This window comes from Phaenicophaeus curvirostris, unplaced genomic scaffold, assembly GCF_032191515.1.
Source record: "Phaenicophaeus curvirostris isolate KB17595 unplaced genomic scaffold, BPBGC_Pcur_1.0 scaffold_84, whole genome shotgun sequence".
Lineage (NCBI taxonomy): Eukaryota > Metazoa > Chordata > Aves > Cuculiformes > Cuculidae > Phaenicophaeus > Phaenicophaeus curvirostris.
In genome coordinates this window covers 33-19635 of record NW_027206706.1, presented here as the reverse complement: position 1 = coordinate 19635, position 19603 = coordinate 33, and the positions used below count along the sequence as shown (strand labels likewise).

Genomic DNA, 19603 nt, shown 5'->3' with positions numbered 1-19603 from the left:
CGGCGCTTCCGCTTCCGGCGAGAGGCGGGGAGGAGGCGGAACCGGAACCGGAAGTGACGCGGTGGCGGCGCGGGGGGAGCGGCCGGTGCGTGAGGGGGGCCCCGATGGGGCTGGGGGCGCCCTTATGGGGCTGGGGGGCCCCTATGGGGCAGTTGTGGGGCTGGGGGGGCAGTTGAGGGGCTGGGGGGGCAGTTATGGGGCTGGGGGGGCAGTTGTGGGTCTCTATGGGGCAGTTGTGGGGCTGGGGGGCCCCTATGGGGCAGTTGTGGGGCTGGGGGGGCAGTTGTGGGGCAGTTGTGGGGCTGGGGGGGCAGTTAAGGGGCTGGGGGGCAGTTATGGGTCTCTATGGGGGCAGTTATGGGTCGGGGGGGCACTTATGGGTCTCTGTGGGGTCAGTTATGGGTCTCTATGGGGCAGTTATGGGTCTCTATGGGGGCAGTTATGGGGCTGGGGGGGCAGTTATGGGTCTCTATGGGGGCAGTTATGGGGCTGGGGGGGCAGTTGTGGGTCTCTATGGGGGCAGTTGTGGGGCTGGGGGGGCAGTTATGGGTCTCTATGGGGGCAGTTGTGGGGCTGGGGGGCAGTTATGGGTCTCTATGGGGGCAGTTATGGGGCTGTGGGGCAGTTGTGGGTCTCTATGGGGGCAGTTGTGGGTCTAGGGGGGCAGTTGTGGGTCTAGGGGGGCAGTTATGGGTCTCTATGGGGGCAGTTATGGGGCTGGGGGGGCAGTTATGGGTCTCTGGGGGCAGTTATGGGTCTCTATGGGGGCAGTTGTGGGGCTGGGGGGGCAGTTATGGGTCTCTATGGGGGCAGTTGTGGGGCTGGGGGGGCAGTTGTGGGTCTCTATGAGGGCAGTTGTGGGGCTGGGGGGGCAGTTATGGATCTCTATGGGGGCAGTTGTGGGGCTGGGGGGGCAGTTATGAGTCTCTATGGGGGCAGTTGTGGGGCTGGGGGGGCAGTTGTGGGTCTGGGGGGGCAGTTATGAGTCTCTATAGGGGCAGTTGTGGGTCTGGGGGGGCAGTTATGGGTCTCTTATGGGGGCAGTTGAGCGTCTGGGGGGGCAATTAAGAGTCTGGGAGGGGCAATTATGGGTCTTCATGGGGCAGTTGAGGGTCTGGGGGGGCAATTAAGGGTCTGGGAGGGGCAATTATGGGTCTCTATGGGGGCAGTTGAGGGCCTGGGGGGGCAATTAAGGGTCTGGGGGGCAATTAAGAGTCTGGGAGGGGCAATTATGGGTCTGGGGGGGCAGTTGAGGGGCTTGGGGGGGGCAGTTATGGGGACTTTGACCCCCCAGGGTGGCTTAATTACCCCAGAGTAATTAATGATGCTTTTAATTACCCCCTTGTGGGGCTGAGTTACCCCCTGGGGGTGTTAATTACCCCTGGGGGTGCTAATTACCCCCTGGGGGGTATTAATTATCATCATAACAGTGTTAATTGCCCCCCCCCCCCCCGGGGGTCTTTAATTACCCCCTGAGGGACCTTAATTAACTCTTCCAGTGTTAATTATCCCCTGGGGCATGTTAATTACCCCCCTGGGGGTCTTTAATTACCGCCTGAGGGACCTTAGTTAACTCTTTCAGTGTTAATTACCCCCTGGGGGATGTTAATTGCCCCCCTGGGGTGACTAATTCTATTGGTAACTGTATTAATTACCCCCTGGGGGGCTTTAATTACCCCTGTGGTGGTTTAATTACTCCCTGGGGGGGGGTCTTAGTTGCTCTTAACAGTGTTAATTAGCTCCTGGGGGGTGTTAATTATGTCCTGGGGTGATTAATTATATCTGTAATAATGTTAATTACCCCCTGGGGAGGCCCTAATTACCCCCTAGGGGGGCTTAATTAATTCCTGGGGGAGCTTAGTTACCCCTAAGAGTGTTAATTACTCCCTTTGGGGTCTTAATTACTCCCTAACAGTGCTAATTGTTGTTTGGGGGGCTTAATTAATCCTTAAGAGTGTTAATTATCTTTGGGTGGGGCCCTAATTAGCCCCTAACAGTGTTAGTTACCCCCTGGGGGTGATTAGTTACCCCCTAATGATGTTAATTACCCTGTGGGGTGATTAATTATTCTCTAATAGTGTTAATTAACGTGTTGGGGTGCTTAATTATTTCTTAACAGTGTTAATTACTTTTATTGGGGGCATTAATTATTCTGTAACAGTGTTAATTATCCCTGGGGGGGCTTAATTATCCTTGGGGTCACTAATTACTCGTTATGGGGGGCTATTGAGACTGTGAGGGAGACTAATTAACCCTTGAGGGGAACTTAATGATTTCTTGGGGACCTTAATTACCTTTTGGGGGCGGAATGTCTTAATTACTCCTGGGCTAATTAAGCTTTGAGGGCAGTAAACGAGCTTTGGGGCATCAATGACTGTGTAGGGGGTAGTTAATGACTTTGGGGTGGGTTAATTAGCCCTGGGAGGGCATTAATGAGCCCTAGGAGGGCTCTAATGAGCCCAGGGGTCTCTAATTAGTGCCTGAGAGTGCTAATAACTCCTTGGGGGGGTGTTAATTAGCTCTGGGAGGTGCTAATTAACCCTTGGGGCGCTGGTGAGCTCTGAGGTGTTGGTGGCTGGAGGGGCAGTTAATGACTTTGGGGTGGGTTAATTAGCTCTGGGAGGGCACTAATGAGCCCAGGGGTCTCTAATTAGTGTCTAGGGGGTGCTAATTACTCCTGGGGGGTGTTAATTAGCTGTGGGAGGTGCTAATTAACCCTTGGGGCGCTGGTGAGCTCTGAGGTGTTGGTGACTGGGGGGGGCAGTTAATGACTTTGGGGTGGGTTAATTAGCTCTGGGAGGACACTAATGAGCCCAGGGGTCTCTAATTAGTGTCTAGGGTGTGCTAATTACTCGTGGGGGTGTTAATTAGCTGTGGGAGGGGCTAATTAACCCTTGGAGGGCTGGTGAGCTCTGAGGTGTTGGTGACTGGGGGGGGCAGTTAATGACTTTGGGGTGGGTTAATTAGCCCTGGGAGGGCACTAATGAGCCCTAGGGAGGCACTAATGAGCCCAGGGGTCTCTAATTAGTGCCTGAGAGTGCTAATTACTCTTGGGGGGTGTTAATTAGCTGTGGGAGGGGCTAATTAACCCTTGGAGGGCTGGTGAGCTCTGAGGTGTTGGTGACTGGGGGGGGCAGTTAATGACTTTGGGGTGGGTTAATTAGCTCTGGGAGGACACTAATGAGCCCAGGGGTCTCTAATTAGTGTCTAGGGGGTGCTAATTACTCCTGGGGGGTGTTAATTAGCTGTGGGAGGGGCTAATTAACCCTTGGAGGGCTGGTGAGCTCTGAGGTGTTGGTGACTGGGGGGGCAGTTAATGGCTTTGGGGTGGGTTAATTAGCCCTGGGAGGGCACTAATGACCCCTGGGGTCTCTAATTAGCACCCGGGGGGCTCTAATTAACGCCGCTAATTGCAGCCATGGGGGAGCTGAGTGACCTGGACCGGCAGATCGAGCAGCTTCGCCGCTGCGAGCTCATCAAGGAGAGCGAAGTGAAGGCTCTTTGCGCCAAGGCTCGGTAATTAACAACCCCCCCGCTAATTAACCCCCTCCGGGGGGGGGTTGGGGGGGGTAATTAACGCCCTCCCGGGGGGTAATTAACGAGGTTTTCATTCCCAGGGAGATCCTGGTGGAGGAGAGCAACGTGCAGCGCGTGGACTCGCCCGTCACCGTGAGCCGGGGGGGAGCTGTGGGGCAGGATCTGTGGGGCAGGATCTGTGGGGCTGGATCTGTGGGGTGGGGGGGATCTATGGGGCAGGATCCGTGGGGCTGGGGGGGATCTATGGGGCTGGATCTGTGGGGCTGGGGGGGATCTATGGGGCTGGATCTGTGGGGCTGGGGGGGATCTATGGGGCTGGATCTGTGGGGCTGGGGGGGATCTATGGGGCAGGATCTATGGGGCTGGATCTGTGGGGCTGGGGGGGATCTATGGGGCAGGATCCGTGGGGCTGGGGGGGATCTATGGGGCTGGGGGATCTATGGGGCTGGATCTATGGGGCTGGGGGGGATCTATGGGGCTGGATCTGTGGGGCTGGGGGGGATCTATGGGGCTGGATCTGTGGGGCTGGGGGGGATCTATGGGGCTGGATCTGTGGGGCTGGGGGGGATCTATGGGGCTGGGGGGGATCTGTGGGGCTGGATCTGTGGGGCTGGGGGGGATCTATGGGGCTGGGGGGGATCTATGGGGCTGGATCTATGGGGCTGGGGGGGATCTATGGGGCTGGATCTGTGGGGCTGGGGGGGATCTATGGGGCTGGATCTGTGGGGCTGGGGGGGATCTATGGGGCAGGATCTATGGGGCTGGATCTGTGGGGCTGGGGGGGATCTATGGGGCAGGATCCGTGGGGCTGGGGGGGATCTATGGGGCTGGGGGATCTATGGGGCTGGATCTATGGGGCTGGGGGGGATCTATGGGGCTGGATCTGTGGGGCTGGGGGGGATCTATGGGGCTGGATCTGTGGGGCTGGGGGGGATCTATGGGGCTGGATCTGTGGGGCTGGGGGGGATCTATGGGGCTGGGGGGGATCTGTGGGGCTGGATCTGTGGGGCTGGGATCTGTGGGGCTGGGGGGGATCTGTGGGGCAGGGAGAGGGATCTGTGGGGCAGGGGGGGATCTGTGGGGCAGGGGGGGATCTATGGGGCAGGGAGGGGATCTATGGGGCAGAGGCAGGATCTATGGGGCTGGATCTGTGGGGCTGGGGGGGATCTATGGGGCAGAGACAGGATCTATGGGGCAGAAGCAGGATCTATGGGGCAGAGGCAGGATCTATGGGGCTGGATCTATGGTGCAGGGGGGGATCTATGGGGCAGAGGCAGGATCTATGGGGCAGAGACAGGATCTATGGGGCTGGATCTATGGTGCAGGGGGGGATCTATGGGGCAGAGGCAGGATCTATGGGGCAGAGGCAGGATCTATGGGGCTGGATCTATGGTGCAGGGGGGGATCTATGGGGCAGAGACAGGATCTATGGGGCAGGGGGGGATCTGTGGGGCAGAGGCAGGATCTATGGGGCGGGATCTATGGGGCAGGGGGAGCTGTGGGGCAGCCGTGGGTCTCCCCCCCAGGTCTGCGGCGACATCCACGGCCAGTTCTACGACCTCAAGGAGCTTTTCAGGGTGAGACCCCCAGGGCCCCCCAGACCCCCAAGTGCCCCCCAAGTGCCCCCCAAGTGCCCCCCAAGTGCCCCCCAGCCCCCCAAGTGCCCCTTAAGTGCCCCTTAAGTGCCCCCCCAGACCCCTAACTGCCCCCTAAGTGCCCCCCCAGCCCCCTAAGTGTCCCCCAAGTGCCTCCCCAGACCCCCAAGTGCCCCCCAAGTGCCCCCTAAGTGCCCCCCCAGACCCACAAGTGCCCCCTAAGTGCCTCCCAGCCCCATAACTTCCCCCTAAGTACCCCCCAGACCCCTAAGTGCCCCCTAAGTGCCCCCCAGACCCCTAAGTGCCCCCTAAGTGCCCCCCCTGACCCCTAAGTTCCCCCCTAAGTGCCCCCTAAGTGCCCCCCCCGGACCCCCAAGTGCCCCCCCAGACCCCTAAGTGCCCCCTAAGTGCCCCCCCAGACACCTGAGTGCCCCCCGAGTGCCCCCCAAGTGCCCCCCCAGACCCCTAAGTGCCCCCCGAGTGCCCCCCCAAGTGTCCCCCAAGTGCCCCCCAAGTGCCCCCTAAGTGCCCCCCAGACCCCCAAGTGCCCCCTAAATGACAACCCCAGACTCCTAAGTGCCCCCCAGACCCCTAAGTGCCCCCTAAGTGCCCCCCCTGACCCCTAAGTTCCCCCCTAAGTGCCCCCTAAGTGCCCCCCCCAGACCCCCAAGTGCCCCCCCCGGACCCCCAAGTGCCCCCCCAGACCCCTAAGTGCCCCCTAAGTGCCCCCCCAGACACCTGAGTGCCCCCCGAGTGCCCCCCAAGTGCCCCCCCAGACCCCTAAGTTCCCCCCTAAGTGCCCCCCGAGTGCCCCCCCAAGTGTCCCCCAAGTGCCCCCCAAGTGCCCCCTAAGTGCCCCCCAGACCCCCAAGTGCCCCCTAAATGACAACCCCAGACTCCTAAGTGCCCCCCCAGACCCCTAAGTGCCTCCAAGTGCCCCCCAGACCCCCAAGTGCCCCCTAAGTGCCCCCCCAGACCCCTAAGTGCCCCCTAAGTGCCCCCCCTGCCCCCTAAGTGCCCCCCCAGACACCTGAGTGCCCCCCGAGTGCCCTGCAAGTGCCCCCCCAGACCCCTAAGTTCCCCCCTAAGTGCCTCTCCAGACCCCTAAGTGCCTCCAAGTGCCCCCCAGACCCCCAAGTGCCCCCCAAGTGCCTCCCAGACCCCTTATTGCCCCCCTAAGTGCCCCCCCTGCCCCCCCAAGTGCCCCCCAGCCCCCTAAGTGCCCCCTAAATGACACCCCCAGACTCCCAAGTGCCCCCCCAAGTGCCCCCCCAAGTGCCCCCCAAGTGCCCCCGAAGTGCCCCCCAAGTGCCCCCTAAGTGCCCCCCAGCCCCCTAAGTGCCTCCCAGCCCCCCAAGTGCCCCCTAAGTGCCCCCCAGCCCCCTAAGTGCCTCCCAGCCCCCCAAGTGCCCCCTAAGTGCCCCCCAGCCCCCTAAGTGCCCCCTAAGTGCCCCCCAGCCCCCTAAGTGCCTCCCAGCCCCCCAAGTGCCCCCTAAGTGCCCCCCAGCCCCCTAAGTGCCCCCTAAGTGCCTCCCAGCCCCCTAAGTGCCTCCCAGCCCCCCAAGTGCCCCCCAAGTGCCCCCCAGCCCCCCAAGTGCCCCCTAAGTGCCCCCCAGCCCCCTAAGTGCCTCCCAGCCCCCTAAGTGCCCCCCCAGACCCCTAAATTCCTCTTCAATTGCCCCCCGAGTGCCCCCCAGACCCCCAAGTGCCCCCCAAGTGCCCCCCCAGACCCCTAAGTTCCCCCCTAAGTGCCCCCCAGACCCCTAAGTTCCCCTTCAATTGCCCCCAAGTGCCCCCCAAGTGCCCCCCAGACCCCCGAGTGCCCCCCTAAGTGCCCCCCCCCAGCCCCCTAAGTGCCCCCCCCTGCCCCCTAAGTGCCCCCCCTGCCCCCTAAGTGCCCCCCCTGCCCCCCAGGTGGGGGGTGACGTCCCCGAGACCAACTACCTCTTCATGGGGGACTTTGTGGATCGCGGCTTCTACAGCGTCGAGACCTTCTTGCTGCTCCTCGCGCTCAAGGTGGGGCCGGGGGGGGATCTGTGGGGCTGGGGGGGGATCTGTGGGGCTGGGGGGGGGATCTGTGGGGCCGGGGGGGGGATCTGTGGGGCTGGGGGGGGGATCTGTGGGGCTGGGGGGGGGATCTGTGGGGCTGGGGGGGGGATCTGTGGGGCTGGGGGGGGATCTGTGGGGCTGGGGGGGGGATCTATGGGGCAGGGAGAGGGATCTGTGGGGCTGGGGAGGGATCTGTGGGGCTGGGGGGGGGATCTGTGGGGCTGGGGGGGGGATCTGTGGGGCTGGGGGGGGGATCTGTGGGGCCGGGGGGGGATCTGTGGGGCCGGGGGGGGATCTGTGGGGCCGGGGGGGGATCTGTGGGGCCGGGGAGGGATCTGTGGGGCCGGGGGGGGGATCTGTGGGGCCGGGGGGGGATCTGTGGGGCCGGGGGGGGATCTGTGGGGCCGGGGGGGGATCTGTGGGGCTGGGGAGGGATCTGTGGGGCAGGGGGAGGGATCTGTGGGGCAGGAGAGGGATCTGTGGGGCAGGGGGAGGGATCTGTGGGGCTGGGGGGGGGATCTGTGGGGCAGGGGGAGGGATCTATGGGGCAGGGAGAGGGATCTATGGGGCAGGAGATGGATCTGTGGGGCAGAAACATGGATCTATGGGGCAGCTATGGGGCAGGAGCTGGATCTATGGGGTAGAAACATGGATCTGTGGGGCAGAGAGATGGATCTATGGGGCAGGGAGGGATCTGTGGGGCAGAGAGAGGGGTCTGTGGGGCAGGAGCGGGATCTATGGGGCAGGAGGTGGATCTATGGGGCAGGAGGTGGATCTGTGGGGCAGGAGAGGGATCTATGGGGCAGAAACACGGATCTGTGGGCCAGGAGCTGGATCTATGGGGCTGAAACACCGATCTGTGGGGCAGGAGCTGGATCTATGGGGCAGAAACACGGATCTGTGGGGCAGGAGCTGGATCTATGGGGCAGAAACATGGATCTGTGGGGCAGGAGCTGGATCTATGGGGCAGAAACATGGATCTGTGGGGCAGCTATGGGGCAGGAGCTGGATCTGTGGGGCAGGAGCTGGATCTATGGGGCAGGGAGAGGGTTCTATGGGGCTGGAGCTGGATCTATGGGGCAGCTATGGGGCAGGAGTTGGATCTATGGGGCAGGAGAGGGCTCTATGTTGCAGAAACATGGATCTGTGGGGCAGGAGCTGGATCTATGGGGCAGAAACATGGATCTGTGGGGCAGGAGCTGCATCTATGGGGCAGCTATGGGGCAGGAGGTGGATCTGTGGGGCAGGAGAGGGATCTATGGGGCAGAAACACGGATCTGTGGGGCAGGAGCTGGATCTATGGGGCAGAAACACGGATCTGTGGGGCAGGAGCTGGATCTATGGGGCAGAAACACGGATCTGTGGGGCAGGAGCTGGATCTATGGGGCAGAAACGTGGATCTGTGGGGCAGGAGAGGGCTCTATGGGGCAGAAACACGGATCTGTGGGGCAGGAGGTGGATCTATGGGGCAGAAACATGGATCTGTGGGGCAGAGAGATGGATCTATGGGGCAGGGAGGGATCTGTGGGGCAGAGAGAGGGGTCTGTGGGGCAGGAGCTGGATCTATGGGGCAGGAGCTGGATCTATGGGGCAGAAACATGGATCTGTGGGGCAGGAGCGGCAGCTATGGGGCAGCTATGGGGCAGGAGCGGGATCTGTGGGGCAGGAGCTGGATCTGTGGGGCAGGAGCTGGATCTGTGGGGCAGAAACATGGATCTGTGGGGCAGAGAGATGGATCTATGGGGCAGGAGAGGGCTCTGTGGGGCAGGAGGTGGATCTATGGGGCAGGAGGTGGATCTGTGGGGCAGGAGAGGGATCTATGGGGCAGAAACATGGATCTGTGGGGCAGGAGATGGATCTGTGGGGCAGAAACATGGATCTGTGGGGCAGGAGCTGGATCTATGGGGCAGCTATGGGGCAGGAGATGGATCTGTGGGGCAGGAGGGGGATCTATGGGGCAGGAGCGGGCTCTGTGGGGCTGACCCCGCGGCGTGGGGCAGGTTCGCTACCCCGACCGCCTGACCCTGATCCGAGGGAACCACGAGAGCCGGCAGATCACGCAGGTTTACGGCTTCTACGACGAGTGTCTCCGCAAATACGGCTCCGTCACCGTCTGGCGCTACTGCACCGAGATCTTCGACTACCTCAGCCTCTCGGCCATCATCGACGGCAAGGTCGGCGCCCCCCTGGCCCCCCGAACACGCTAAGGACACGCTAAGGACACGCTAAGGGCACGGGGAGGGGGAAAGAAGGGGGTTTGGGGGGGTTAGGATGGACCTAGAGGGGGTTAGGATGGACCTAGAGGGGGTAAGGAGGCGCTAGGAGAGGGTTAGGGGGGTTAGGGTGGGTTTAGGGGGGGTTAGGACACGCTAAGGACACGCTAAGGACACGCTAAGACACACCAAGGGCGCAGGGAGGGGAGAAGGAGGGGGGTTAGGGGGGGTTTGGGGGGGTTAGGATGGACCTAGAGGGGGTTAGGATGGACCTAGAGGGGGTAAGGAGGCACTAGGAGAGGGTTAGGGGGGTTAGGGTAGGTTTAAGGGGGATTAGGACACGCTAAGGACACGCTAAGGACACGCTAAGACACGCTAAGGGCACGGGACGGCGAAAAGAAGGGGGTTTGGGGGGGTTAGGATGGACCTAGAGGGGATAAGGAGGTGCTAGGAGAGGGTTAGGGGGGTTAGGGTAGGTTTAAGGGGGATTAGGACACGCTAAGGACACGCTAAGGACACGCTAAGACACGCCAAGGGTGCAGGGAGGGGAGAAGGAGGGGGGTTGGGGGGGTTTGGGGGGGTTAGGATGGACCTAGAGGGGGTAAGGACACGCTAGGAGAGGGTTAGGGGGGTTAGGGTGGGTTTAAGGGGGATTAGGACATGCTAAGGACACGCTAAGACACGCCAAGGGCACAGGGAGGGGAGAAGGAGGGGGGTTAGGGGGGGTTTGGGGGGGTTAGGATGGACCTAGGGGGGGTTAGGATGGACCTAGAGGGGATAAGGACACGCTAGGAGAGGGTTAGGGTGGGTTTAAGGAGGATTAGGACACGCTAAGGACACGCTAAGACACGCCAAGGGTGCAGGGAGGGGAGAAGGAGGGGGGTTAGGGGGGGTTTGGGGGGGTTAGGATGGACCTAGAGGGGGTAAGGACACGCTAGGAGAGGGTTAGGGGCTTAGGATGGGTTTAGGGGGGGTTAGGACACGCTAAGGACACGCTAAGGACACGCTAAGACACGCCAAGGGCACAGGGAGGGGAGAAGGAGGGGGGTTAGGGGGGGTTTGGGGGGGTTAGGATGGACCTAGAGGGGGTTAGGATGGACCTAGAGGGGATAAGGACACGCTAGGAGAGGGTTAGGGGGGTTAGGGTGGGTTTAAGGGGGGTTAGGACACGCTAAGGACACGCTAAGGACACGCCAAGGGCACAGGACGGCGAAAAGAAGGGGGTTTGGGGGGGTTAGGATGGACCTAGAGGGGGTTAGGATGGACCTAGAGGGGGTAAGGAGGCACTAGGAGAGGGTTAGGGGGGTTAGGATGGGTTTAGGGGGGGTTAGGACACGCTAAGGACATGCTAAGGACACGCTAAGACACGCCAAGAGCGCGGGGAGGGGGAAAGAAGGGGGTTTGGGGGGGTTAGGATGGACCTAGAGGGGGTTAGGATGGACCTAGAGGGGGTAAGGACACGCTAGGAGAGGGTTAGGGGCTTAGGATGGGTTTAGGGGGGGTTAGGACACGCTAAGGACACGCTAAGGACACGCTAAGACACGCCAAGGGCACAGGGAGGGGAGAAGGAGGGGGGTTAGGGGGGGTTTGGGGGGGGTTAGGATGGACCTAGGGGGGGTTAGGATGGACCTAGAGGAGATAAGGACACGCTAGGAGAGGGTTAGGGGGGTTAGGGTGGGTTTAAGGGGGGTTAGGACACGCTAAGGACACGCTAAGGACACGCCAAGGGCACAGGACGGCGAAAAGAAGGGGGTTTGGGGGGGTTAGGATGGACCTAGAGGGGGTTAGGATGGACCTAGAGGGGGTAAGGAGGCACTAGGAGAGGGTTAGGGGGGTTAGGATGGGTTTAGGGGGGGTTAGGACACGCTAAGGACATGCTAAGGACACGCTAAGACACGCCAAGAGCGCGGGGAGGGGGAAAGAAGGGGGTTTGGGGGGGTTAGGATGGACCTAGAGGGGGTTAGGATGGACCTAGAGGGGGTAAGGACACGCTAGGAGAGGGTTAGGGGGGTTAGGATGGGGTTAAGGGGGGTTAGGACACGCTAAGGACATGCTAAGGACACGCTAAGACATGCTAAGGGCACGGGACGGCGAAAGGAAGGGGGTTTGGGGGGGTTAGGATGGACCTAGAGGGGGTTAGGATGGACCTAGAGGGGGTAAGGACACGCTAGGAGAGGGTTAGGGGCTTAGGATGGGTTTAGGGGGGGTTAGGACACGCTAAGGACACGCTAAGGACACACTAAGGACACGCCAAGGGCACAGGGAGGGGAGAAGGAGGGGGGTTAGGGGGGGTTTGGGGGGGTTAGGATGGACCTAGGGGGGGTTAGGATGGACCTAGAGGGGGTAAGGATGCACTAGGAGAGGGTTAGGGGGGTTAGGGTGGGTTTAAGGGGGATTAGGACACGCTAAGGACACGCTAAGGACACGCTAAGACACGCCAAGGGTGCAGGGAGGGGAGAAGGAGGGGGGGTTTGGGGGGGTTAGGATGGACCTAGAGGGGTTAGGATGCACTAGGAGAGGTTTAGGGGGGTTAGGATGGGGTTAAGGGGGGTTAGGACACGCTAAGGACACGCTAGGAGGGGTTTGGGGGGGTTAGGATGGGTTTAAGGGGGTTAGGACATGCTAAGGACACGCTAAGGACACGCTAAGACACGCCAAGGGCGCAGGACGGCGAAAAGAAGGGGGTTTGGGGGGTTAGGATGGACCTAGAGGGGGTTAGGATGGACCTAGAGGGGGTAAGGAGGCACTAGGAGAGGGTTAGGGGGGTTAGGATGGGTTTAGGGGGGGTTAGGACACGCTAAGGACATGCTAAGGACACGCTAAGACACGCCAAGAGCGCGGGGAGGGGGAAAGAAGGGGGTTTGGGGGGGTTTGGGGGGGTTAGGATGGACCTAGAGGGGGTTAGGATGGACCTAGAGGGGGTAAGGATGCACTAGGAGAGGGTTAGGGGGGTTAGGGTGGGTTTAAGGGGGGTTAGGACACGCTAAGGACACGCTAGGAGGGGTTTAGGGGGGTTAGAATTGGTTTAAGGGGGTTAAGCACACGCTAAGGACACGCTAGGAGGGGTTTAAGAGGGTTAGGACACGCTAAGGACACGCTAGGAGGGGTTTAGGGGGGTTAGAATTGGTTTAAGGGGGTTAAGCACACGCTAAGGACACGCTAGGAGGGGTTTAGGGGGGTTAGGGTGGGTTTAAGGGGGGTTAGGACACGCTAAGGACACACTAGGAGGGGTTTAGGGGGTTAGGATGGGTTTAAGGGGGGTTAGGACACGCTAAGGACACGCTAGGAGGGGTTTAGGGGGGTTAGGATGGGTTTAAGGGGGGTTAGGACACGCTAAGGACACGCTAGGAGGGGTTTGGGGTGTCTAGGACACGCTAAGGACACGCTAAGGACACGCTAGGAGGGGTTTAGGGGACTTAGGATGGGTTTAAGGGGGTTAGGACACGCTAAGGACACGCTAGGAGGGGTTTGGGGTGTCTAGGACACGCTAAGGACACGCTAAGGACATGCTGGGAGCCGCTGCGGCCCCGGAGGGTGACGCTGGGGGGTGTCTCCCGCAGATCTTCTGCGTCCACGGGGGCCTCTCGCCCTCCATCCAGACCCTCGACCAGATCCGAACCATCGACCGCAAGCAGGAGGTGCCGCACGACGGGCCCATGTGCGACCTGCTCTGGTCCGACCCCGAGGGTACGAACCCCCCCCGGCCCTGAACCCAGCTTGAAAGGCTCTAACCTGCCCTAAACCCCCCTTAAAATGCTCCAACCTGCCCTAAACCAGCTCTAACCTGCCCTAAACCCGCTCCAACCTGCCCTAAACCCCCCTAAACCTACTCTAATCTGCCCTAAACCTACTCTAACCTGCCCTAAACCTACTCTAACCTGCCCTAAACCAGCTCTAACCTGCCCTAAACCAGCTCTAACCTGCCCTAAACCTACTCTAACCTGCCCTAAACCCGCTCCAACCTGCCCTAAACCCCCTTAAAATGCTCCAACCTGCCCTAAACCAGCTCTAACCTGCCCTAAACCAGCTCTAACTTGCTCTAACCTGCCCTAAACCCGCTCTAACCTGCCCTAAACCCCCCTTAAAATGCTCCAATCTGCCCTAAACCTGCTCTAACCTGCCCTAAACCCGCTCTAACCCGCTCTAACCTGCTCTAACTGGCCCTAAACCCTCCTTAAAATGCTCCAACCTGCTCTAAACCCGCTCTGACCTGCCCTAAACCAGCTCTAACTTGCTCTAACCTGCCCTAAACCCGCTCTAACTGGCCCTAAACCAGCTCTAACCTGCCCTAAACCCGCTCCAACCTGCCCTAAACCCCCTAAACCTACTCTAACCTGCCCTAAACCTGCTCTAACCTGCCCTGAACCAGCTCTAACCAGCCCTAAACCCCCCTTAAAATGCTCCAACCTGCCCTAAACCAGCTCTAACCTGCCCTAAACCAGCTCCAACCTGCCCTAAACCCCCTAAACCTACTCTAACCTGCCCTAAACCTGCTCTAACCTGCCCTAAACCTGCTCTAACCTGCCCTGAACCAGCTCTAACCTGCCCTAAACCCCCCTTAAAATGCTCTAACCTGCCCTAAACCCGCTCTAACCTGCCCTAAACCCGCTCTAACCTGCCCTAAACCCGCTCTAACCTGCCCTAAACCCGCTCTAACCTGCCCTAAACCCGCTCTAACCTGCTCTAACCTGCTCCAACCTGCCCTAAACCCGCTCTAACCTGCCCTAAACCCGCTCTAACCTGCCCTAAACCCGCTCTAACCTGCTCTAAACCCGCTCTAACTGGCCCTAAACCAGCTCTAACCTGCCCTAAACCCGCTCTAACCCGCTCCAACCTGCCCTAAACCCCCCTTAAAATGCTCCAACCGGCCCTAAACCCGCTCTGACCTGCCCTAAACCAGCTCTAACCCGCTCTAACCCCGCTCTAACTGGCCTTAAACCCAGCTTAAAATGCTCTAACTGACCCTAAACCTCCTCTAACCTGCCCTAAACCCGCTCTAACCTGCCCTAAACCCCCTTTTCTCCCCTTTTCTCCCCTTTTCTCCCCTTTTCTCCCCCTTTTCTCCCCTTTTCTCCCCTTTCTCCCCTTTTCTCCCCTTTCTCCCCTTTTCTCCCCTTTCTCCCCTTTTCTCCCCTTTTCTCCCCTTTTCTCCCCTTTTCTCCCCTTTTCTCCCCCTTTTCTCCCCCTTTCTCCCCTTTTCTCCCCTTTCTCCCCTTTCTCCCCTTTTCTCCCCTTTTCTCCCCTTTTCTCCCCCTTTCTCCCCTTTTCTCCCCCTTTTCTCCCCCTTTTCTCCCCCTTTCTCCCCTTTTCTCCCCTTTTCTCCCCTTTTCTCCCCTTTTCTCCCCTTTTCTCCCCTTTTCTCCCCTTTTCTCCCCCTTTTCTCCCCTTTCTCCCCCTTTCTCCCCTTTCTCCCCCTTTCTCCCCCTTTCTCCCCTTTTCTCCCCTTCTCCCCTTTTCTCCCCTTTTCTCCCCTTTTCTCCCCTTTTCTCCCCTCTAATCCCCTCTAATCCCCTCTAATCCCCTTTTCTCCCCTTTTCTCCCCTTTTCTCCCCTTTTCTCCCCTTTTCTCCCCTTTTCTCCCCTTTTCTCCCCTTTTCTCCCCTTTTCTCCCCTTTTCTCCCCTTTTCTCCCCTTTTCTCCCCTCTAATCCCCTCTAATCCCCTTTTCTCCCCTTTTCTCCCCTTTTCTCCCCTTTTCTCCCCTTTTCTCCCCTTTTCTCCCCCTTTTCTCCCCTTTTCTCCCCTTTTCTCCCCTTTTCTCCCCTTTTCTCCCCTTTTCTCCCCTTTTCTCCCCTTTCTCCCCTTTTCTCCCCTTTTCTCCCCTTTCTCCCCTTTTCTTCCCCTTTCTCCCCTTTTCTCCCCTTTTCTCCCCTTTTCTCCCCTTTTCTCCCCTTTTCTCCCCCTTTTCTCCCCCTTTTCTCCCCTTTTCTCCCCTTTCTCCCCTTTTCTCCCCTTTCTCCCCTTTTCTCCCCCTTTTCTCCCCTTTTCTCCCCTTTTCTCCCCTTTTCTCCCCTTTTCTCCCCCTTTTCTCCCCCTTTTCTCCCCCTTTTCTCCCCTTTTCTCCCCTTTTCTCCCCTTTTCTCCCCTTTTCTCCCCTTTTCTCCCCCTTTTCTCCCCCTTTTCTCCCCTTTTCTCCCCTTTTCTCCCCTTTTCTCCCCTTTTCTCCCCTTTTCTCCCCCTTTTCTCCCCTTTTCTCCCCCTTTTCTCCCCTTTTCTCCCCCTTTTCTCCCTTTTCTCCCTTTTTCTCCCCTTTTCTCCCCTTTTCTCCCCCTTTTCTCCCCTTTTCTCCCCTTTTCTCCCCTTTTCTCCCCCTTTTCTCCCCCTTTTCTCCCCTTTTCTCCCCTTTTCTCCCCTTTTCTCCCCCTTTTCTCCCCTTTTCTCCCCTTTTCTCCCCTTTTCTCCCCCTTTTCTCCCCCTTTTCTCCCCCTTTTCTCCCCCTTTTCTCCCCCTTTTCTCCCCCTTTTCTCCCCCCTTTCTCCCCCTCCAACCCCCTTTTCTCCCCCTTTTCTCCCCCTTTTCTCCCCCTTTTCTCCCCTTTTCTCCCCTTTTCTCCCCTTTTCTCCCCTTTTCTCCCCCTTTTCTCCCCTTTTCTCCCCCTTTTCTCCCTTTTCTCCCTTTTTCTCCCTTTTTCTCCCCTTTTCTCCCCCTTTTCTCCCCTTTTCTCCCCTTTTCTCCCCTTTTCTCCCCTTTTCTCCCCCTTTTCTCCCCCTTTTCTCCCCTTTTCTCCCCTTTTCTCCCCTTTTCTCCCCTTTTCTCCCCTTTTCTCCCCCTTTTCTCCCCTTTTCTCCCCTTTTCTCCCCTTTTCTCCCCCTTTTCTCCCCTTTTCTCCCCTTTTCTCCCCTTTTCTCCCCTTTTCTCCCCCTTTTCTCCCCTTTTCTCCCCTTTTCTCCCCTTTTCTCCCCCTTTTCTCCCCCTTTTCTCCCCCTTTTCTCCCCCTTTTCTCCCCTTTTCTCCCCCTTTTCTCCCCCTTTTCTCCCCCTTTTCTCCCCCTTTTCTCCCCCTTTTCTCCCCTTTTCTCCCCTTTTCTCCCCTTTTCTCCCCTTTTCTCCCCCTTTTCTCCCCCTTTTCTCCCCTTTTCTCCCCTTTTCTCCCCTTTTCTCCCCCTTTTCTCCCCCTTTTCTCCCCCTTTTCTCCCCCTTTTCTCCCCTTTTCTCCCCCTTTTCTCCCCCTTTTCTCCCCCTTTCTCCCCCTTTCTCCCCTTTTCTCCCCTTTTCTCCCCTTTTCTCCCCTTTTCTCCCCTCTAATCCCCTTTTCTCCCCTTTTCTCCCCCTTTTCTCCCCCTTTTCTCCCCCTTTTCTCCCCCTTTTCTCCCCCTTTTCTCCCCTTTTCTCCCCCTTTTCTCCCCCTTTTCTCCCCCTTTTCTCCCCCTTTTCTCCCCCTTTTCTCCCCTTTTCTCCCCTTTTCTCCCCCTTTTCTCCCCCTTTTCTCCCCCTTTTCTCCCCCTTTTCTCCCCCTTTTCTCCCCCTTTTCTCCCCTTTTCTCCCCTTTTCTCCCCCTTTTCTCCCCCTTTTCTCCCCTTTTCTCCCCTTTTCTCCCCTTTTCTCCCCTTTTCTCCCCCTTTTCTCCCCCTTTTCTCCCCTTTTCTCCCCCTTTTCTCCCCCTTTTCTCCCCCTTTTCTCCCCTTTTCTCCCCTTTTCTCCCCTTTTCTCCCCCTTTTCTCCCCCTTTTCTCCCCTTTTTCTCCCCCTTTTCTCCCCTTTTCTCCCCTTTTCTCCCCTTTTCTCCCCTTTTCTCCCCTTTTCTCCCCCTCTAACCCCCTTTTCTCCCCTTTTCTCCCCTTTTCTCCCCTTTTCTCCCCTTTTCTCCCCTTTTCTCCCCCTTTTCTCCCCCTTTTCTCCCCCTTTTCTCCCCCTTTTCTCCCCTTTTCTCCCCTTTTCTCCCCTTTTCTCCCCTTTTCTCCCCTTTTCTCCCCCTTTCTCCCCCTTTCTCCCCCTTTCTCCCCCTTTCTCCCCCTTTCTCCCCCTTTCTCCCCCTTTTCTCCCCCTTTTCTCCCCTTTTCTCCCCCTTTTCTCCCCTTTTCTCCCCCTTTTCTCCCCCTTTTCTCCCCCTTTTCTCCCCTTTTCTCCCCTTTTCTCCCCTTTTCTCCCCTTTTCTCCCCTTTTCTCCCCTCTAACCCCCTTTTCTCCCCTTTTCTCCCCTTTTCTCCCCTCTAACCCCCTTTTCTCCCCTTTTCTCCCCTTTTCTCCCCCTTTTCTCCCCTTTTCTCCCCTTTTCTCCCCCTTTTCTCCCCTTTTCTCCCCCTTTTCTCCCCCTTTTCTCCCTTTTTCTCCCCTTTTCTCCCCTTTTCTCCCCTTTTCTCCCCCTTTCTCCCCTTTTCTCCCCTTTTCTCCCCTTTTCTCCCCTTTTCTCCCCTTTTCTCCCCTTTTCTCCCCTTTTCTCCCCCTTTTCTCCCCCTTTTCTCCCCCTCCAACCCCCTTTTCTCCCCTTTTCTCCCCCTTTCTCCCCCTTTCTCCCCTTTTCTCCCCCTTTCTCCCCCTTTCTCCCCCTCCGACCCCCTTTTCTCCCCCTCTAACCCCATTTTCTCCCCCTCTAACCCCATTTTCTCCCCCTCCAACCCCATTTTTTCTCTCTCTAACCCCCTTTTCTCCCCCTGTCCCCCCCTTTTCCCCGTCCCCGTCCCCCCCGCAGACACGACGGGCTGGGGGGTGTCTCCGCGAGGCGCCGGCTACCTCTTCGGCAGCGACGTGGTGGCGCAGTTCAACGCCTCCAACGACATCGACATGATCTGCCGCGCCCACCAGCTCGTCATGGAGGGCTACAAGTGGCACTTCAGCGAGACCGTCCTCACCGTCTGGTCGGCCCCCAACTACTGCTACCGGTCCGACACGCTAAGGACACGCTAAGGACACGCTAAGGGGGGCGGGGGGGGCGTTCGGGCTGTCTGGTTGGGCTGGGAGGGGTGTTAAGGGGCCCCAACACGCTAAGAACATGCTAAGAACACGCTAAGATCACATCTAGGAGGTTCTGAGGGCCCTAAGATCACGTCTAGGAGGGTCTGAGGTCCCCGAGATCACGTCTAGGAGGGTCTGAGGTCACCGAGATCGCGTCTAGGAGGGTCTGAGGTCCCCGAGATCACGTCTAGGAGGGTCTGAGGTCCCCGAGATCGCGTCTAGGAGGGTCTGAGGTCACCGAGATCACGTCTAGGAGGGTCTGAGGTCCCCGAGATCACGTCTAGGAGGGTCTGAGGTCACCGAGATCGCGTCTAGGAGGGTCTGAGGTCACCGAGATCACGTCTAGGAGGGTCTGAGGTCACCGAGATCACGTCTAGGAGGGTCTGAGGTCACCGAGATCACGTCTAGGAGGGTCTGAGGTCCCCGAGATCACGTCTAGGAGGGTCTGAGGTCACCGAGATCACGTCTAGGAGGGTCTGAGGTCACTAAGATCACGTCTAGGAGGGTCTGAGATCACCGAGATCGCGTCTAGGAGGGTCTGAGGTCCCCGAGATCACGTCTAGGAGGGTCTGAGGTCCCCGAGATCGCGTCTAGGAGGGTCTGAGGTCCCCGAGATCACGTCTAGGAGGGTCTGAGGTCACTAAGATCACGTCTAGGAGGGTCTGAGGTCACTAAGATCACGTCTAGGAGGGTCTGAGGTCACCGAGATCACGTCTAGGAGGGTCTGAGGTCCCCGAGATCACGTCTAGGAGGGTCTGAGGTCACCGAGATCACGTCTAGGAGGGTCTGAGGTCACCGAGATCACGTCTAGGAGGGTCTGAGGTCACCGAGATCACGTCTAGGAGGGTCTGAGGTCACCGAGATCGCGTCTAGGAGGGTCTGAGGTCCCCGAGATCGCGTCTAGGAGGGTCTGAGGTCCCCGAGATCACGTCTAGGAGGGTCTGAGGTCACCGAGATCACGTCTAGGAGGGTCTGAGGTCCCCGAGATCACGTCTAGGAGGGTCTGAGGTCACCGAGATTGCGTCTAGGAGGGTCTGAGGGCCCTAAGATCACGTCTAGGAGGGTCTGAGGTCCCCGAGATCACGTCTAGGAGGGTCTGAGGTCACTAAGATCACGTCTAGGAGGGTCTGAGGTCACCGAGATCGCGTCTAGGAGGGTCTGAGGTCCCCGAGATCACGTCTAGGAGGGTCTGAGGTCACCGAGATCACGTCTAGGAGGGTCTGAGGTCACTAAGATCACGTCTAGGAGGGTCTGAGGTCGCTAAGATCACATCTAGGAGGGTCTGAGGTCCCCGAGATCACGTCTAGGAGGGTCTGAGGT

General features: G+C 59.0%; 1 protein-coding gene across 1 annotated transcript; it reads left to right on the top strand.

Moving 5' to 3' along the window:
* The first annotated feature begins 6 nt into the window (after window positions 1-6).
* PPP4C (protein phosphatase 4 catalytic subunit) lies at window positions 7-18242 on the top strand. Its single transcript, XM_069882111.1, has 8 exons — window positions 7-85; window positions 3417-3516; window positions 3618-3669; window positions 5064-5114; window positions 7047-7148; window positions 9182-9355; window positions 12955-13081; window positions 18021-18242. The coding sequence occupies exons 2-8, from the start codon at window positions 3419-3421 to the stop codon at window positions 18233-18235; spliced, it is 819 nt and encodes a 272-aa protein (XP_069738212.1). The 5' UTR covers window positions 7-85; window positions 3417-3418; the 3' UTR covers window positions 18236-18242.
* The last annotated feature ends 1361 nt before the right edge of the window (window positions 18243-19603 follow it).